Source organism: Wyeomyia smithii, chromosome 2 (genome assembly GCF_029784165.1).
Source record: "Wyeomyia smithii strain HCP4-BCI-WySm-NY-G18 chromosome 2, ASM2978416v1, whole genome shotgun sequence".
In the NCBI taxonomy this organism is placed as follows: Eukaryota; Metazoa; Arthropoda; class Insecta; order Diptera; family Culicidae; genus Wyeomyia; species Wyeomyia smithii.
This window is the reverse complement of record NC_073695.1, coordinates 120992001-121010152: the sequence shown is the minus strand read 5'-3', so window position 1 is coordinate 121010152 and position 18152 is coordinate 120992001. Positions and strand designations below refer to the sequence as shown.

The window sequence follows — 18152 nt, the reverse complement described above, 5'->3', positions numbered from 1 at the left end:
GTTCTAGAGGATGACGTCGATGAAAATGTGAATCTCGACGAAATTAATACAGACGTAAACTACTGTGAAGACGATGATACAGATGTGGATGCATTTGATAAGAATTTCTGGACTTTTGAGCAGCTACGCAATAAGACAAGTGCTGATGATACATCAATATCAGTTTCAGATTCTAAGGAAAGTGATATTTTCATTGAACCGGACTCCGGTACGAAAACTAGTTCTACAACATTCAATACGGTGAGCTTCGGTTTTAAAAGGCTATTTAGAACAGCTGTTTGAAATGTTTATTCAATATGTTTTCAGCATAAGTCAAAAGAGCACAAACCAGTGTCAACCTTTATTGTAAGTAAACGGCGTGACGATCAACTACAGGATCTATTCAGCTGTTTGGAACCAGATGATGATTTATCACTTTAAACAATAAGTAAATAGTGCTGTGCATTAACATAAATCTCTTTTAATGAACGTTTTCAAATCTGTGTTAGAACAATTACAATCAATATTAGCGCACATGCATATATAAGTAGTAGTTAAAACTGTGGTAAAATTATGCCAAAACGTTGTGTTAGACTGAGATAAAGCTCTGTTATCAATCTTCAAAACATTAGGTTTTTATGAATTACTGTTTACATTTGCATTTGACTAAGAAACATAGTGCAATCTTGGATACTATATTTATTGCAGATTATTATCAAGAACTGAGTAAGAAAGCATTTTCAAACTCTTGAGATAACCGTGTTCGTGAAACGAATTTGGACAGGTGTTGTAGCCATGTTTTTGTATGGTCGCATGAAATCCTTCAAACTCGATATCGATGATGCAACCGTGCGATCAAATGGAAAGCCCATGTTGCGTGCATCAGGATACAACATATCACGGAGGCCACAATAGGAGTGCGAATCGTTGCATGGCGCATTCCTGAAAAATGTTATAGGTGAACATGTTGAATTGTTACAACTGATTATGCTTTAGTGATAATTTAGTAATAATTCATGAAAAAGTAAAAACATTGCTTATAAATTTTCCTTTTGATGTGCGTTTTTTTTTCATCGCACGCCAAACTCAGATATCACAAGAATACACTAGCAGTCTTTTAAAATTCCGTTACCTGCATTATAGAAAAAAAGAGACAAACTCCTCGGTTTCAAACAGGTATTTAAGGGGTTATATACCTTTTCGGTCGAGAAAAATGAGGGAAGTTTGAATCTATTTTATAGCGCATAGCACCATTTTCATTGCATCAAAGTGGTATTTTTCTGAAAGTACAGTTTATCAACAACAACAAAAAATACGTTTGATTTTGAGATATACCAATTATTACTGGAGTAATGGCCGTTTCCCCCAAAACGCTATTTTTTTGCAGAGGCTTGCGGTGATCCTGATAAAGACTCAGCGGGTCAACCGAAATAAAAAAACTCATATTCTTTCATTAGTTTAGAAGTGTGCCGGGTCCTTGAACGATCGCTTTTTTGAGTATTTTGTTTTCAGTGCAGATGGGAACGTTTTTCCCGAAAAATTCACGTTTTGAGCGCTAAAAATTACATGAAACTTTTTTTTTGCGGCAAAGTGTAACTGTATGTTTCGAAAAGCGATCGTTCAAGGACCGGCGAATTTAATAACAAAAATAAAAAAAAAAGATGAAGGAAATCGGTTCAGTAGTTTTCCCGCAATCAGGATCACGGCAAAGTCATTTTTCGGAAAACACTATTCCGAGATAATCGCGTGTAAAGTTTCAAGTTCAGCTTATGCGGCCGTGGCGAGGCGCGCTGCAAATCGTTTTAACTTTCTTCCCATTGCTCAGATCGTTATGAAAATTTGTGAAAATGTTCTCAAGACGTTGTATTTGAAGATAATACAATAAAAATTTTTTCGGTTTTTTGAAAACTAAAAAGGTACATAACCCCTTAAGAGTAATCTTTGTGTAGTCCGATTCCTCTATGGGTTTTGCCAATTACGCCACCTGTTTATTAGGATTGTTCTAGAATAGTTGTTTAATATACTTACTCATCAAAACCCTGGTTGACCACATCATCGTTATAGTTTGAAATCATCACAAATAGATCGTACATCGCCCCTTGGGGAGTTCCTTTGGGTAACAGCATATGCGAGGGCCACCCACAGTTGCAGAACCTGAATTGATCGTTGCTCGGTATATTCGATGCAGCAACGTTGCGGAATGTGCGTTCATACGGAATTGTCACACTGGATTGATCGGATCGGCGTACGATATTATTTTCACCTGGATTCACTGCAACGTTTGAGGAAATTTAATGCTGAACAGATTTTTTTCTTGTTTGATTTACTTACTGTTTACCGCAAAGTTGTCAAGTTCAATCATTAAACGACGTTGTTCACGGAATGGAATATTCTGACCACTTTCGTTAGTTACTGGTGCGATGAAAATTCTGACAGTTCCGCGTTTGTTAATATTGCTATCGTTTTTGACTTTGATTCTATAGGTAAATGGAGCATGCTGAATATGTGTGAAAGTGGCAAAAGCATTACCATCTGGTCCGAAATCTAATCCTGTACCAAGGTCGACTTGCGATCTTTGCCAAAAAGTTAGCAAAATATTGCTTTTCGTGCCAGCGCGATTTAGTTGGGCGCTAATTGATTCGATTTCAATATCTGAGTTTGATAACTGAAATAGTTTTAAAAGTTGTCTCACAAACCTTGAGAATTTCTAACTAAATTAGAATTGTCATTATGGATGCTAATTAATATTGATTTGAGTTTCAAAATTATACTGATAAAGTGTGGTTGACGCTTTTGTGATTTGATTTTATGTTATTGTGTCTTACTCTTGCATTCATGTTCAAGAAATGCTTCACTTCGTTGCCAGTAAGTAAAGTGAATTGTTAAGTACGATGAAAATTATGAAAAAATATATTTCCGAAGCAATTACCTCATCTCTATTGTACGGCTTAAACCGACGTTTATGACGTTCGAAAATATCATCAATATGTTGATGCCAACGATAGAATACTGGATCACGCATAGCCGTCGTATTGTCAGCCATCACTCCGAACCCTTCTAGAAAAGAATTATCCGGATCGTGAATATAACCGAGCATATTGTGACCTTCGTTGTGTAGTCTTCCGTAATAATTGACATTAACAGTGAGCGTAGAATTTTCTATCATGTTTCCGAGAACGTCAATTCCTGTTTGATTGTCTAATGGCATTCGTGTGCCGTTGGCCTTGAATTGTTGGAATTTCACGTTATAGTCAAAAATATTTTAAAGAAGGTACACTTTTACCGCGTTAGCAAAGCCATTATCGATTGCTTCGAATATTCTTCCAGTCCATGTTTCCATGTCGCTGATTGATACAATTACTTGGTCTTCGACGCGATTCAAATCCTATTTTTTTCAAACAATATATAACATAGAAGTATGTAATAACTAACAACATAGAAGTAGGTTGTAACTTGAGATTATACTCACATTCAAGGTTTGATTACGACCTCGCCCTGGAAAAGTGCGATTATTGGAACTTCGAATTATTTTTGGAAAATAGGCCTCCTGAATTTGTTCACGTAAATGAGCAAATGTGAGCACGCGAGGCAGCTGATTTGCGAATCGTTCCGTATTGTAACGTGCTACGATCTGTCGATGCATGTAATAGAAAAGTTCTCCTCTGCGATCTTTTCGTACAACCCTGTCAGGACCAGTAGCTGGATATACCAAATGCCAGTGCCAGTGATGTAGATTAACACCGATATCTTCTCGCCAATAAGCCATTCTCTGTTCCAACTCTCTTTCAGAAGCTGTGTAGTTCATCGGTATATCAATGGCCATCTTTAAAAGCATAATCATTTCATGCATAGCATATATTCAACAAATCAACCAACTAACTAACCCTGTCACCTTGGCTAACAACTCTACCTTCTTCTTGCATTTGTGGGAAAACAGCTGGATCTATAAACCGATCTGGAAACATTTCCAAGAAGCTTGGTATCGGAACATTTGCCGTATCTTGTCGATGTTGTAACGCCACCGATAGAGCATATTGGAACATTGGTCCATTCACCCGATCTCGGCAATATGCAGCCACTGCACACAAGTTATCCGGATCACTTTGGTTCAAGAAAAGCTCTATCAATTGCCCTGCAACACGTCGGTGCATTTCATTGAATGTCGAAAAACCTCCTCGCCGGGGAATGGATTGCGCGAAGCTAATATCAGGAGCCGCGATATTCGGTAGAGGAATTCGAGTTTGCACATTTGAACCGAAGCGGTTTTGCAGCGTTTGGCCCAAAGGGCGATATCGATCGGTGAAATAGTTATTCGGTAAATCGAAGTACACTTGTCCCCCCGATTTGGGAAGGAACATGGGCTCATAAGGCCGCTGCAAGAGGCCGTGGAATTTGACGTTATTATTTGCCATAGTATACTAACCGAATGAGTTCAGTCGATCACTAAGATATGTGAGAAAATTGCATCTTGTTCTGTTTATATATTTGCATTTAACCACAAATGGAAGCTGATAAAACAGAACTGCGATAAAAATTGTGGTTATGAATGCAGTGTATAGCACTTTGTTTGGTAAAAGTGGCTAGTTCCAAAGCATAGTGATTATGGTTTTTTATATTTCATTTGCATTGATTAAAAAAGTCTATTTTGATATTTGACTTGAAGTTGTGAACTTATGAATAGCCAGAAAACGTTCAATTGTTTTATTCTTTCTAGTTGTACTGTTTAAACATATGCATGAATTAACCCACCATTTTATGCGATTTCAAATGCATGCTTACATAACTTGAATTATTTTAAACAGGAACGTGTTACAATTCTAGCTGCGGTTGAAACGTATTATTAGTACTTTTGCAAAGATAAAAAAATATTATGTCAATGTCAACGGTTCAAAACAGTTTTTTTACAAAGTATACGGTTATGGAGAAAATAATAAATACACTTGCAGTGTTGGATAATTTTTCGTATTTGCGCACTGATTTTATTTGTTGTATGATGTTATGTTACGTCATTATGATCCGCAGACACTCTTTTTAAAAGAGGCACGGAGAAATGACGGAGAAATTTTAAAGTGGCGACAAAAATAAATAAACTATTGAAATATATATACAAAACAATCCAAATTTGCTTTATTTCTCTACATATCGTTAGCAAAGTGACCTTTAACGTTACAAAACTCACTTTCAAAATTTTGTGGCTTGTCCTTTGTTTTGAAAAGCCATAGTCAATCTCCCGGGTATGTTTACCACCAGGATTTCACGAGTAGAAGCTGAACTAGCATCTCACGCTGCCTGTCCGACGTTCCATAAGTCTGTTTTATTCTTTGGATGATGCTTTTCAACCTAGACTTTCCCAATCTTTAATAGAATTTCTAAAGGATTTAAATTAAAAGTCTGCGCTGGTCAAACTAATAATTTTATATTTTCGTTTAAAAATCATCTTCGTGTTTTCAATGCTTTAAAAACACTAACTCACGCAAAATATTTTCGGCATCATCGACAAAGATATTTTTCCAGTTATTTCTCCATTCTTCTTTCAAAAAGAGTGTCTGCAGATCTTAATGACGTAACATAACATCACGAGCTTCGTAGCCGCAAGGTTACAGAGTCCGCTTTGACAAGCGAATGGTGATAGGTTCGAATCTTAGTAGAACCAAACCATTCGTTCGCAAAAAGGACTTTAGGTATGGGTTTATTCTCAGGCTCTTCCACACAAAATCTTCTCTCCAGGTTTAATAACCTCTCGTCTAAAGCTTCGATAATATCATAGACTATAGCACGTTATATGCTTTTAGAGTGATAGCTTACAGGAGGAAATGATAGAATCGATAAGGAAGAAAGTTGGTTACTAAATCTGAATGAGAAGACAAAAAGTACTATAACTTCCCTTCAGACTTAATAACCACTGATCTAAAGCTTCGATAATATCCTAGACTATAGCACGTTATATGATTTTAGAGTGATAGCCTGCAGGAGGATATGATAAGGTCGATAAGGAAGGTAGTAGATTACTAAGTCTGAAGGAGAAGACAAAAAGCACTATAACACGGAGCAGGTTATTTCTCAATAAGTAGCACTGCAAAATGGTAAAAAAAAAACAGAAATGTGCAAACAGCAAAAACGTCCGGACAATGCCACAATAGATCAAACAACTACTGGTCGCAGTGGGGTCCACAAAAAAAAAAAAAACATCATACAACAATTAAAATCACTGCGCAAATACGAAAAATCATCCAACACAAGTGCAAGTGTATTTATTTTTTTCTCCATGACTGTATTTTCCGTAAAATTTGAGTCATATGCTGAATTATTATGGAAGATAGTTTTTTTATTTCATTATTTGTTTAACTTGCTGAAAACGGTGAAAAAAGCCTAAATTTAGTTTTTTTTCTTAATCTATACATGATGTTTGAGTTAAAAATCCGAATATAATGAAATTCAATTGCGAACTAGTTTAATCTAAATATCAAATAAGGATTAAATTCAATAACAGTGCAATTGGACGGAAAATAGATGAATGACAAGACATGAATCTATTTGACTTGAATTAAGGTTTATATACGTTTTTGACTAGATGACACTTGACATTTTCACAGGTATTTGGACCATTTTGACTACAGTGTTAATTTTATAGGAGCGTATCAATTCTAGTATGTAGGTGGAATCCTTAAAAAATCGATTCTCAAAAATTCAAATCTCTACTACAATGTTGTCTATTGACGAGTTGGGTAAAATTGATGTTCTAAACCAGGGAACAATATACATTGAAACAAATTACCGTCAGCCGGGGTGAGATTGTGCCAGTGGAGTGAGATTGAGCGGGAGGGGCGGTACGCCCCGGGTGTCACCCTCTAGGGTGTGACACCCGTGAGGAAAATTTTCAAACGTGTCACCTTCAAAAGGGCGACATCAGTGATATTAATTATCAATTAGGTGGAGGCAGTGAAGGTCGAGGTGGAACCCTCGGAAATTATATGAATTTGTTCCCAAGAGTATAATCTCAACCAATTTTTCAAAACTCTCACAATTTTTGATAACAAGATGATTTCACTGCAACCTGGTGGGAGTGACACCAAGAGGGTAAGGGGTGACACCCAAAGGAGAGGTGTACTTGCTATGGCAATACCAAAAAATTACCAGTTATGGCCTAAATGTCTAATGGACTAAATGGAGTAGTGCCACTACTGGTACCATAGCGCATATGCAATCTAGCCAAAACTGGTGCACTTACCATAACTTGCTCACCTATCCTAGTCATTTATTGAAAAATGACGCTTAAGAGCCAGTTCGCGGAGACCGCAACTAGGTCTTGTTTCGAGGTTCTCCGATTGGACTGAAACTTCCAGGGTTTGTTTATCTATATAATAGAATAATGTTTTGCATAATGTCAGATTTTTTTAAAAGGGGTAAGTGGGGTGAAAAAGCACGTCAAAAATTGATGTCTAAAAGTTGCTAAAAACGTAAAATTGTTATAACTTTGTGTAAACTGAATCGATTGTCATGAAAATTGGCATGTTTATTCTACGCTATAAAGCAAACAAAATGAGGGTTATTGTAAGTTGTTATCGAGAATACATGATAAGATATTCGCATTTTTCTAAAAAAATAAGGTGATTTTCACAGCAGTTTTCCTCTTGCCAACAGATCTAGGATTAAAATCTAAATAATACGTTTTGTAGTGCAACTCAAGAGCTTTCATTAGATATATTCAAAAAATGCGTTGTTATGAAGATGCCTGAGAAAATCCATTTTTTCTATAACATGTTATTGACCATCATATCGAACCCATTGTGCGAGAAGCGAAACTCCGGTTTTGTGTCCTTGTTCTTTATGCACTAATGCAAAAGTTTGCAGAAATTTAGGTTTGAAATTTTGAAATTTTTTTTCTAATGGTAATTTAATTCTTTAAAGGGCACATTAAAAAAAGGCTCAACAAAAAGTATCGCGTGGCTTTGTTGCCATTCGTTCATTCTCTTGTTGGCTCCAAAAATAACCTCTCATTCCATCGTGTAACTTCGAATGTAAGCCAAGAGTAATTATTTTACGATTTGAGCAGTTTCTAAATATAAGATTTTGAAGAGCCTGTTTACCCCATAAACCCCTTCTCCTTTCAAATTTTGCAAACTATTGTATTAATGCATAAATAAACATAAGCTGAAAATTATAGCTCAATGGAAGAACAATGACACAAACTAGAGTTTCGCTTCTCGCACAATGGGTTCGAAATGATGACCAATAACATGTTATAGAAAAAATGGATTCTCTCAGGCATCTTTATAACGGCGCATTTTTTTGAATATATCTAATGAAAGCTCTTGAGTTGCACTACAAAACGTATTAGTAGGATTTTAATCCTAGATCTGTTGGCAAGAGAAAAACTGCTGTGAAAATCACCTTATTTTTTTAGAAGAATGCGAATATCTCATCATGTATTCTCGATACCAACTTACAATAACCCTCATTTTTTTGCCTTTATAGAGTAGAATAAACATGCCAATTTTCATGACAATCGATTTAGTTTACACAAAGTTATAACAATTTTACGTTTTTAGCAACTTTTAGACATCAATTTTTGACGTGCTTTTTTACCCCACTTACCCCTTTTTAAAAAATCTGACATTATGCAAAACATTGTTCTATTATATAGATAAACAAACCACGAAAGTTTCAGTCCGATCGGAGAACCTCGATACAACCTCCCTTGTAAAGGTGGTTGCGGTTCTCGCGAACTGGCTCTTAAGTTGAAATGATCTAGATATTTGTGGAAAATTTGAATGTCCTCTAGTCGAAAACATATTACATCGAAATTAAAAGTGTTTTTTTTTATAGGGGGGAATGTTTGTAATGATTTATTTATGTACTAATATCTATTCAGAATTAATATTGTGTGTTCTGCCACAAATGGTGACATTTCAACACTATTATATATATACATCACTATTATATATCGTACATCGAGTTACAGTTCAACAAAACGGACATTAGCTGCAGCATGGATTGTTGTAGGTATTCAATCTTTTCTGGAGTTGGACTACCTAAATCAATACTGGCTGACTTTTCAGCACCAAACACGAATGGTTTGTTACTGTTTGAATTTGAAATATTACCTGTAAGGACACTGGCATATGAACAGCCTGGTGTTGCCTGAACAGGATTTTTTGTCTGAAATTTGTTAGCTGAATTTAAATTATTACCTACAGACACACCTGCTAATGAAAGTGCTGGTGATGCCTGAACAGTATTGAATGTCTTTTGTATACCCACATTGACAACAGGTTGCTTAGAATTCCTACGTTGTCTGGAAGCAATAATTTTTGACCTTACAGGACAATTAAAGAAATTAGATTTGTGATTTCCTCCACAATTTACACATTTGAAACTATTAGTGGTCTCTTTCACGGGGCAGATATCTTTCGTGTGACCAGTGTCACCACAAATCATACATTTTGCTGCCATATGGCAGTTTCGAGTTCCATGACCATAGGCTTGACAATTCCGACATTGAGTAAGATTATGAATTTCTCCATGTCTCTTGAAATTTTCCCACTCTATTCGCACGTTAAATAAAACACGTGCTTTTTCCAAACATTTCAAATTATTTACTTTGGTACGATCAAAATGAACTAAGTAATTTTCCTGGTGTATTCCAGTTTGATTAATTTTGGCATTTGCCTTTCGTTTCATCAAAATTACTTGGTTGGGGGCACAACCAAGTGATTCTGACAAACAATCTTTGATTTCCTCAATAGTTTGGTCATTTGAAAGACCTTTCAAAACAGCCTTAAACGGTCTCTCGTTTTTGGCATCAAAAGAATAAAATTTATACATCTTTTCAGTCAAATACTGTAAAAGATGTTTATGGCCATCAAGAGATTCGGCCAAAATACGAATTTCGCCTTTGCGGCCAATTTAAAAATTAACTTTCACACCCGACAGAAATGATGAAAGTTCTGATCGAAATGCTTTTAAATTTGCTACAAATACCACAATAGGTGGAACTTTAACCTTCTTCATAACGGCTTTATGCTCAGTATGAGAAGTTTGGATTTCTTGATCCCCAACGGAAGAATATAATATCATACCTGTTAGTCGAAATTTCAGTGTCACTTGGAGGAAATGCCTCACGTTTCCTTGAAGCCGCATCAAAGCGAGCTTTTTTATTTTTTCCAGGCATAACTGGAAAACTTCACTACACTTTCACTTCACTATAGAATTTAAGTAGAAATATCTCAAACCAAATTTACTCACTAAACACTCGTTAACGTTAAACACAAATTTATTACTTTGCGTTTCAACAGGTAGTCTTTTAAAAAGATTGCCTGTTGAAAGCGAAAAGCAAAATTTTAATATCTCTCGGTAGTCAAGACTTAGCCTCGAGCTGTTGGTAAAATGCGACCTTACAGTAGGACAGCTCAAGTCGATCTGGAAATTAAAAGTGTTTTTTCCAGCATCTTCAAAACGATTTCAGGATCGTGTAACTACACACGGAGCATCTCGATTAGTGTTCGACATCGGAACGAAAACGTTGGGTCCGCGTTCCGGTCCGGTCCGGTAAAAAATCGGAACTAGGTCGTTCCGGTGCGATTTGGGTCCGGTCCGGTTGGCTTCGTTCCGGTTCCGGTCCGGAGTCCGGTCCGAAGTCCGGGAACAAAAGTTGCCAGTTTTTTCGTGAGCGTTATTTTAGTGAAAAAAATATCATAAAGACTTTTATGCATGTTGGAAAGTGTTTGACTAAATCAGAACAACACAAACTAAATTTTGCAATTTGTTTTTCTATTTTTTTATTATATTTTTTCTAATTGAAAAATTTGGAGTGTAGTAACAAAAAAGGCTGGCTCTACAATTTTCATAGTTTTGGAACATTTATTTGAGGCAATATTTTAGTAACAGTAGAAAAAATAATAAACATGAAAAATCAATGGATATATGAATTTGACATCACTCGACATTTACTAAAAAAATACCAACTGCGCAAAAAAACGGAAATAGCAGAACCCACGGTTAAAACGACTAGAGTTCTCGATTCCGATACTATGAAAAGGATCGATACATTTGCGACCGATACAGTACTCCTTTTTATCAGAGATTACACAAGACTCTCAAGAGAGCAAACAACACATATTCCGATACTTCATAGACCTTTGTGTGATGGGAGACACGAAGCGAAATGAGATCAAAAGCTTTGAAAACAATGTCACAATATAATGAAATCAACGTTCCACTGATAGCAGAGATTACAAATGCCGAACTGAAGACTGCCGCGCTGATATCAGAAAAATGTAGATCGTTAAGCATCGGTAGTCTGCCGAGTGCCGATAGAGTTCTATCGAAAAAAAAAATTAATGCTATCTACCGGTGACTCTATTTCTCAATGTTCAATTCTCAAACTGACTGAGCATGAATGCCGATGACATTCAATTAGGCACAAACTCAGAACAAGTTGTGCGAGTCTACCAGTTATTCACAGGGTGGCCAGCGAACCGGGAAAACCTGGAAAACCGAAAAAGCCGGGAAAAGCATCACCTGACATTCAAACTTTGATTTGAGTTCAACAATTATACTTGAAAATTTGCACGATGATACTATTCAGCATCGTTAGAAAATAGATTGATGTTTATTATGCAATACAGTTTGTGTTATTTATGCATATAGTTGATTAGTAATAAGAGTTTAAAGTTCATTGTTTGTGGTAAAAACTGATGTTTCTCCACCGGAAATGGGTTAAGCTTAAATCCACTTAAGAAAATGTCTTGAGGCCAGAAATTTCGGAACTTGATTTTGAGAAATTTATGTTTTCAAAGACCAGAGGCAACGAAAAGAATTTAAAATTCAATTTAAAATTTATGAAATAATATTCTAGAGGCTTAAGAATGCAGAGCCTGTCTTTGTTTTTTCTCAAATTGCTTGCATACTCCTCCAAAATCAGAAAGCCATATTTTTCATTTGAAAAAGTCAAAACTATAAGGGCCATAGCGAAAATTATTCGCTTAAAATAAACCTGAAACAATACCACGTAAGGATAACAATGGTATCAAATTAGTCCTTTATATATTATCGAGGCAATAATTGAGCCTCGAGAGATCCTTAAGAAAGAAAAAAAATATTTTGAACGACAAAAATACACACAATTGTTTATAATTCAGCCATGAAACGTTTACAGAAACTAGAAAGCGATAAAGAAATTCAATTATATTATAAAAGTAATAAATTCATCTTTTTACTTTTCTCCTAGAAAGGTATAGCAATCACTGGAAAACCAAAGGTATACAAGTGGTCCCAATGGCTGAATGTCATATACCACTCGACCCCTCTCGACGAACTGAGCATTTTCTGTATGTATGTATGTATGTGTGTATGTGTGTGTGTGTGTATGTGCAACTTTTTTTTCTCACTCACTTTTCTCAGAGATGGCTGGACCGGTTTTTATAGAATTAATTGCAAATGAAAGGTCTAGTTGCGCCATAGGTTGCTATTGAATTTCATTGTAATCGGATTTTTAGTTTAGAGGTTATGTATCAAAATGTAAAAATCACGAAACTTTAATATCTTAGAAACTACACAACCGATTTCAATCAAACTGGTTTTAAACGATCGGGCTGTCTCCAAAACCCTTAGCTTTCAAATTTCGTAATGATTGTATAAATGGTTCAAAAGTTATGTAAAGAAAAGTTATCCCGAGGTTGTTTAATCTCACTCATTTTTCTCAGAGATGGCTGAACCGATTTTCACAAAATTAGTGTCAAATGAAAGGTCTAGTTGCCCCATACTCGACTCAGTTCGACGAGTCGAGCATATTCTGCATGTATGCATGTATAGATGTATATGTTTGTGTGTGGGTGTGTGGGTGTGTACGTGTGTATGTGCACCTTTTTTTTCGCACTCACTTTTCTCAAAGATGGTCTGACCGATTCTTTCTATCTTGGTGTCGAATGAAGTGTCTTTTTGCCGCTTAGGCCAAACTTTTAGTTTTGGCGCTGCGTCAGAATGTTAAAATCGCTCTTATATCTCAGAAGCTACGAACATAGTTGAATTAAAATTAATGGGCTTTTAAACCCTTAAACAATGAATTTTCTCCTAGAAAGGTATAGCAATCACTGCAAAAACTGAAGGTATAAATTTAGCTCAAAAAAGCAAAAATTGTTTCTAAGTAGCAATAAAATTGTATTGAAGTCTGAAAGAAACTAACTACATCAGTTTAAAATCAATTTCAAAACTGAATCTAGAAAAGTGTGTGAACACCAGAAAATGGGTAATAATTAGGTTGAAAAATGCAAAAATTTATTCTCAAACAAATTTAAAATTGCCAGAAACGGCTATCATTGCAGTTTCAGGCAAGGCGAAAAACTATCTCAATTCGGGGTCAAAAAAATGTGCTCTAATTATTTTTTTTTTCTGAAAAATAACTAGAATGTTTCCTCTCATTAACTAGAAATGACTATGAAAAAGTTATCAGGAAACAAGAAAAAAAATATTAAAAATTTTTTAAAGTCAATTCAATTAAAATTTTTTAAGTCTATCCAATTTAAAATTGAGCTTTCAAAGAGAAAATGATGCCAGAAATGGGGAATTTAGCGAGAAATCAGTGGAAGTAATCCTAGAAAAGATTTCAAATTCAATTAAAAAAAATCCACATTCATATTTAACATTCAATTTATAATTAGTGGAAAATAAATTTTTGTGTTTTATTTTCAAATAAACACTTTTAATAAGACCAAAATCCGTAACAAAGCTTAAAAACAATTGATGAAATTTCTCAAAGCTTGAAATGATAGAAAATGGTTTCAAAGATTTGTCGGTTCCGAAGGTTTAAAAAAGCAGAAACCAGCTCTACAAAACGCCGAAAACTTCAACCAGAGAGTGCAGAAAGTTACTAATATCGCTTTAGTTAAGCAGGTTGATTAGACCAGTAGTTAATTTATGTAAGTCTAAAATGACAGAAAATTGTTCCAAAGAACGGTTCAAAATAAATTCAAAATTTATCTGAAAATATTTTGAAACATGAAGCACAAATTGATTTTAAATTATATCTTGATTTTAGCTGAGTGAAATAATGAAAATTTTGAGAGAATGATATTCCTTTCAGTCTATAAATAACGCTTGCACAGCAGTGTGTGTAGTTAGGGATGAGCAATAGAATAAGTCGGCAGTGGAATGTGATACGATATAGATTGTGGAACAGTACCACCGTCCCCCGTAGTTTAATTGGCCAAAACACCATGCCGGAGACAGGGAGATTGCGGGTTCAAGTCCCGTCGGGATGCGGTATATTTTTCCAAATCTGTATCATATTTCCAGTTCGCTTATTTTTCGCTCTCCCTGCTTCACATACTGTCTGCTTAATGAAATGAGCAGGAGCAAAATGCAAAAAAATGGACGATCAGTTTTTTTTTTAAATTTTATAAGAACAATTAAAGCATATGTTACAGATTGAAAAGGCGAGCAAGGCCATATGGGTTGACTTTTAATAAAAGCAGTGAAGAAAATCAAAAAGAATGAACAACTTGCTGCATTCTATTACCTAAATTGTATAAATTTTTTTTCACCGAAAATGCCGGGGTCCGGAAAGCATTACCCGGTCCGTTCCAAAGTCCGGATGGCTCCGTTCCGGTCTGGCCCGGAAAATAATCGGACTTTAAAGGTTCCGGACCGATCGGACTTCGAACCTGACCGTATCGGACATTTACCAAACCCTACCCGGTCCGATGTCGAACACTAATCTCGATCTAAAATTGTTGAATAGGTCCAGCTCTTGTTACATTTTGAGTAAAAATTATAACGCAAACATACGATACTCGATCGCATTTGAAGCTGCTAAATGTTGGATGCGATAAATCAGTCAGAAGCTACTAAATGTTCGATGCGATAAATCAGTCAGTCCGGTAGACGGCCTTGTTACGAAGCTGATAAAATACAATTTCTGCAATATCTAAGCAATGACCGCATATCTAAACACTGACTGAAGTGTATCGACCGGCAACAATGTATCATTATCGATGTTAGTTACATCGAGTGATTTTTCTCTCGTGAATTATACTATGATGCACAAATTGCACATTGCGGTTTTCAAATCCCACGAATGCACGTAATTTTTAGGTTTACAGTAGATCATTGACATTTCTAAATGAAAGAACTTCCTAATATAAAAGCTTTATCTGCAGCACTAGAGTTTAGTTCCAGAGTTGTCTGCAATCTGTTAATAGTTCAAGATGTCTGATTGGAGAACAGGCTTTCTGTGTCTTATGACACGTCCATACGAACCGCTTTTTTATCCAAAGTATGGAGGAGAAACGTTTATGGTTTTACCAGAAAATTATTTAACGGACCGATACCGACCACTATCCGGATTGATTGGTGAACGCTTCGGGAAGTATACTACTAATCATATCGTCATAAAACCCATCGATCTTCCCAATTTAAGTTATGCGGAATCGATTCCGCGACATTGCACTTTTAATTTTTTCGGTGCTGGACAGCGTAAAATTGCTGGTAGATTGATAGAAGATTTTATGAAACAACCTGATCCCGAGGCACTTCTCTCTGTGGCGTCGTACGCTAGGGACCGTTTGAACCCAACGTTATTTCAATATGCTCTGTCAGTAGCATTACAGCATCGAAAAGATACTGGGGGTATTTATATGCCTTCATTGCTGGAAATGTTTCCATTGCGATTCGTAGATCCATTAGTAGTGCCACGACTGAAGGAAGAAGGTTTTGTTGTCAGCTCATCGCAAAGGATGTCTATTGACATACCATTGAATTATACGGCTTCCGATGGTCAACCGGAACAAAAACTGGCATACTTTAGAGAGGATATTGGAGTGAATCTACACCATTGGCATTGGCATCTGGTTTACCCAGCTGAAGGTCCTTTTGAAATTGTAAATAAGGATAGACGAGGGGAGTTATTTTTCTATATGCATCGACAAATAGTTGCACGATACAATACAGAGAGATTCTGTAATTTTTTACCACCAACAGTACCACTCAGAAATCTACGTGAACCTATTCCAGAACCTTACTATCCGAAAATTTTAAATAGCGCAACGAATGTTACTTATCCGGCGAGACATAAAAATATGACGTTAACTGTAAGTTACGAATACTAACTAACGAACAAAATGATTAAAAATCACAATAATTTTTTTGACTCTTAAAGCACATGAGTAGGCCAGCGGATGATGCAGTAGCAACAGTTCTTGAAATAGAGAGTTATACCGGACGATTTATGGAAGCTGCAAAAAGTGGGGAAGTCGTTCTTGTAAGTGCTGCTCGATTGAATAACTCAATACGTTTAAATTAATAATAACTCTGTTCACTAGCCAAATGAAGAGCGCATGAAACTGAATGAAGTAACAGGAATAGATGTATTAGCAAACTTATTGGAAAATTCCATCTTGTCTGTAAACATCCCCTATTACGGCAATATTCACTCGACAATTCATGACTTGGTGGCGTTCATCCACGATCCCGATGGGGAATTCTTGGAAGGTCCAGGCGTAATTGGAGACTTAGCAACCGCACTTCGCGATCCCATTTTTTATCGCCTTCACTGGTTTGTGGATGATATGTTCGAACTTTACAAACAAACGTTAGCTCCGTACAGCAAGAATGAGCTGGGATTTTCAGGTGTTACTGTGGAAAACGTTTCAGTACAAGTTACAAATAGGAAAACGTCTGCTAATCGATTACTTACATTTTGGCAACGTTTTCAAGTAGATCTGGGCATTGGATTAGATTTTGGACCAGAAGGCAATGTTGTTGCGACATTTACACATCTTCAGCACGCTCCATTCATCTATCGCATCAATGTTTCGAATCATTCCCAGAAGGTTCGTCGAGGAACCGTTAGAATCTTTTTGGCCCCAATTTTCGATGGCGACAGTGAAATGCTTTCTTTTGACCAACAACGCCGACACGTCATTGAATTGGACAAGTTTGCAGTAGACTGTTAGTTATGAATTATATGCTTGTTTTCAAATCTAATCATGTTTTTCCTTGCAGTAAACCCAGGAACAAACAACATTATCCGTTCATCGGAGGAATCTAGCGTGACAATACCGTTCGAAAGGACTTTTCGACGCCAAGACATAGGAATGATGCCAGGAAACGAGCGTTTTATATTCTGCAATTGTGGTTGGCCAGACCACATGCTACTTCCAAAAGGAACTTCAAAAGGAACACCATACGAGCTCATCGTAATGGTATCGGATTTCATAGAGGACTCAGTGGTCGAATTCGATGAGTAAAACTTTCAAGATCATTTATTGTACCAAGAAACTTAATATCTTTTTTGTAGGCTTCAAGATTGTAGCGATTCGCATTCTTATTGTGGACTTAGAGATCGACTCTATCCTGATCGCAGAGCAATGGGTTATCCGTTCGACAGGACTTTTAACACCGATATCGCACACATCGATGACCTCGTTCAACAATTCAGCAATATCAATAGAGCGGTTGTGGAAATTCGCTTCACGAACACGGTAATTTCTAGAACTTAATTGTGATATATTCGCACACGTTATAAATGAGATAATAAATTTATTGTGCAAAACTGATTATTTTTTCTTTCATCATCGAAGTCTTGGTCTGTTAACCCTTTTGAATTATTGGAACTTCATTGTCTGGGGAGTTTTTGTATTTAATCATACCATAAAAAAAACCAATCATGATTTTAATTAATGTTAGAGAATACCACTCAATTGTGTCATGGCTCTCTTCTGCTTTTAATGAATTTTGTCCAGCTGTCTGTGTATCGAAATTACTGTAAATTTGCGAGACTAATTTTATGAAAATATCTAATCTTTGTGAAGTTTCCTTTAAAAAGCACTAGAACTATACGATCCTCTTTGAAGTTGGACTCTTGAGCAAAAAATGTAAAAAATTATATATTATAAAAACAATTTTCAACGAAAAAACTCGTGCCCTTGCGTTTTTGTAAACATGCTGAAATTATGGAACTCAGAGGCTGCCTGGGCAACGAATGACTGTTTGTGATAAAGATTGTACTTTAATCAATCACTCCTGAATGTCTTAGATACCAATTGCATATCCAACAAGCACTTTTTACAGCATTCAGCAATAGAAAACTCAGGCACAAATAATTTGAAATCGAATGGGGTGTAATGATGGAAATTCTACTAAGATTCGAACTCGTTACTAGTTTTTTTCAAGTTTCG

The 18152-nt window shown here is 36.1% G+C and overlaps 3 protein-coding genes across 4 annotated transcripts in view; 2 read left to right on the top strand and 1 right to left on the bottom strand.

The window, feature by feature from the left end:
- The window catches only part of LOC129724379 (uncharacterized), a 40291-nt gene extending 39256 nt beyond the window's left edge, over nt 1–1035 (top strand). The window contains exons 6-7 of one of the 2 annotated variants that reach the window (XM_055679247.1): nt 2–240; nt 307–1035. In XM_055679247.1, the coding sequence (XP_055535222.1) occupies nt 2–240; nt 307–420 (353 nt within the window). In that variant the 3' untranslated portion in view covers nt 421–1035. Of the gene's footprint in view, nt 1; nt 241–306 lie in introns of those variants that run through there. The other variant, XM_055679248.1, reaches the window with a different exon arrangement.
- LOC129724376 (phenoloxidase 8-like) lies at nt 641–4458 on the bottom strand. Its single transcript, XM_055679243.1, has 7 exons — nt 3864–4458; nt 3449–3802; nt 3263–3364; nt 2909–3202; nt 2311–2644; nt 2008–2251; nt 641–921 (listed from the first exon to the last, which is right to left on the bottom strand). Exons 1-7 carry the CDS (start codon nt 4389–4391, stop codon nt 720–722), a joined length of 2058 nt encoding a protein of 685 aa, XP_055535218.1. The 5' UTR covers nt 4392–4458; the 3' UTR covers nt 641–719.
- On the top strand, nt 4326–17525 carry LOC129724377 (phenoloxidase 8-like). The gene is made up of 5 exons (XM_055679244.1): nt 4326–16064; nt 16133–16234; nt 16296–16923; nt 16978–17218; nt 17273–17525. The coding sequence occupies exons 1-5, from the start codon at nt 15183–15185 to the stop codon at nt 17472–17474; spliced, it is 2055 nt and encodes a 684-aa protein (XP_055535219.1). The 5' UTR covers nt 4326–15182; the 3' UTR covers nt 17475–17525.
- Nucleotides 17526–18152: the final 627 nt, after the last annotated feature.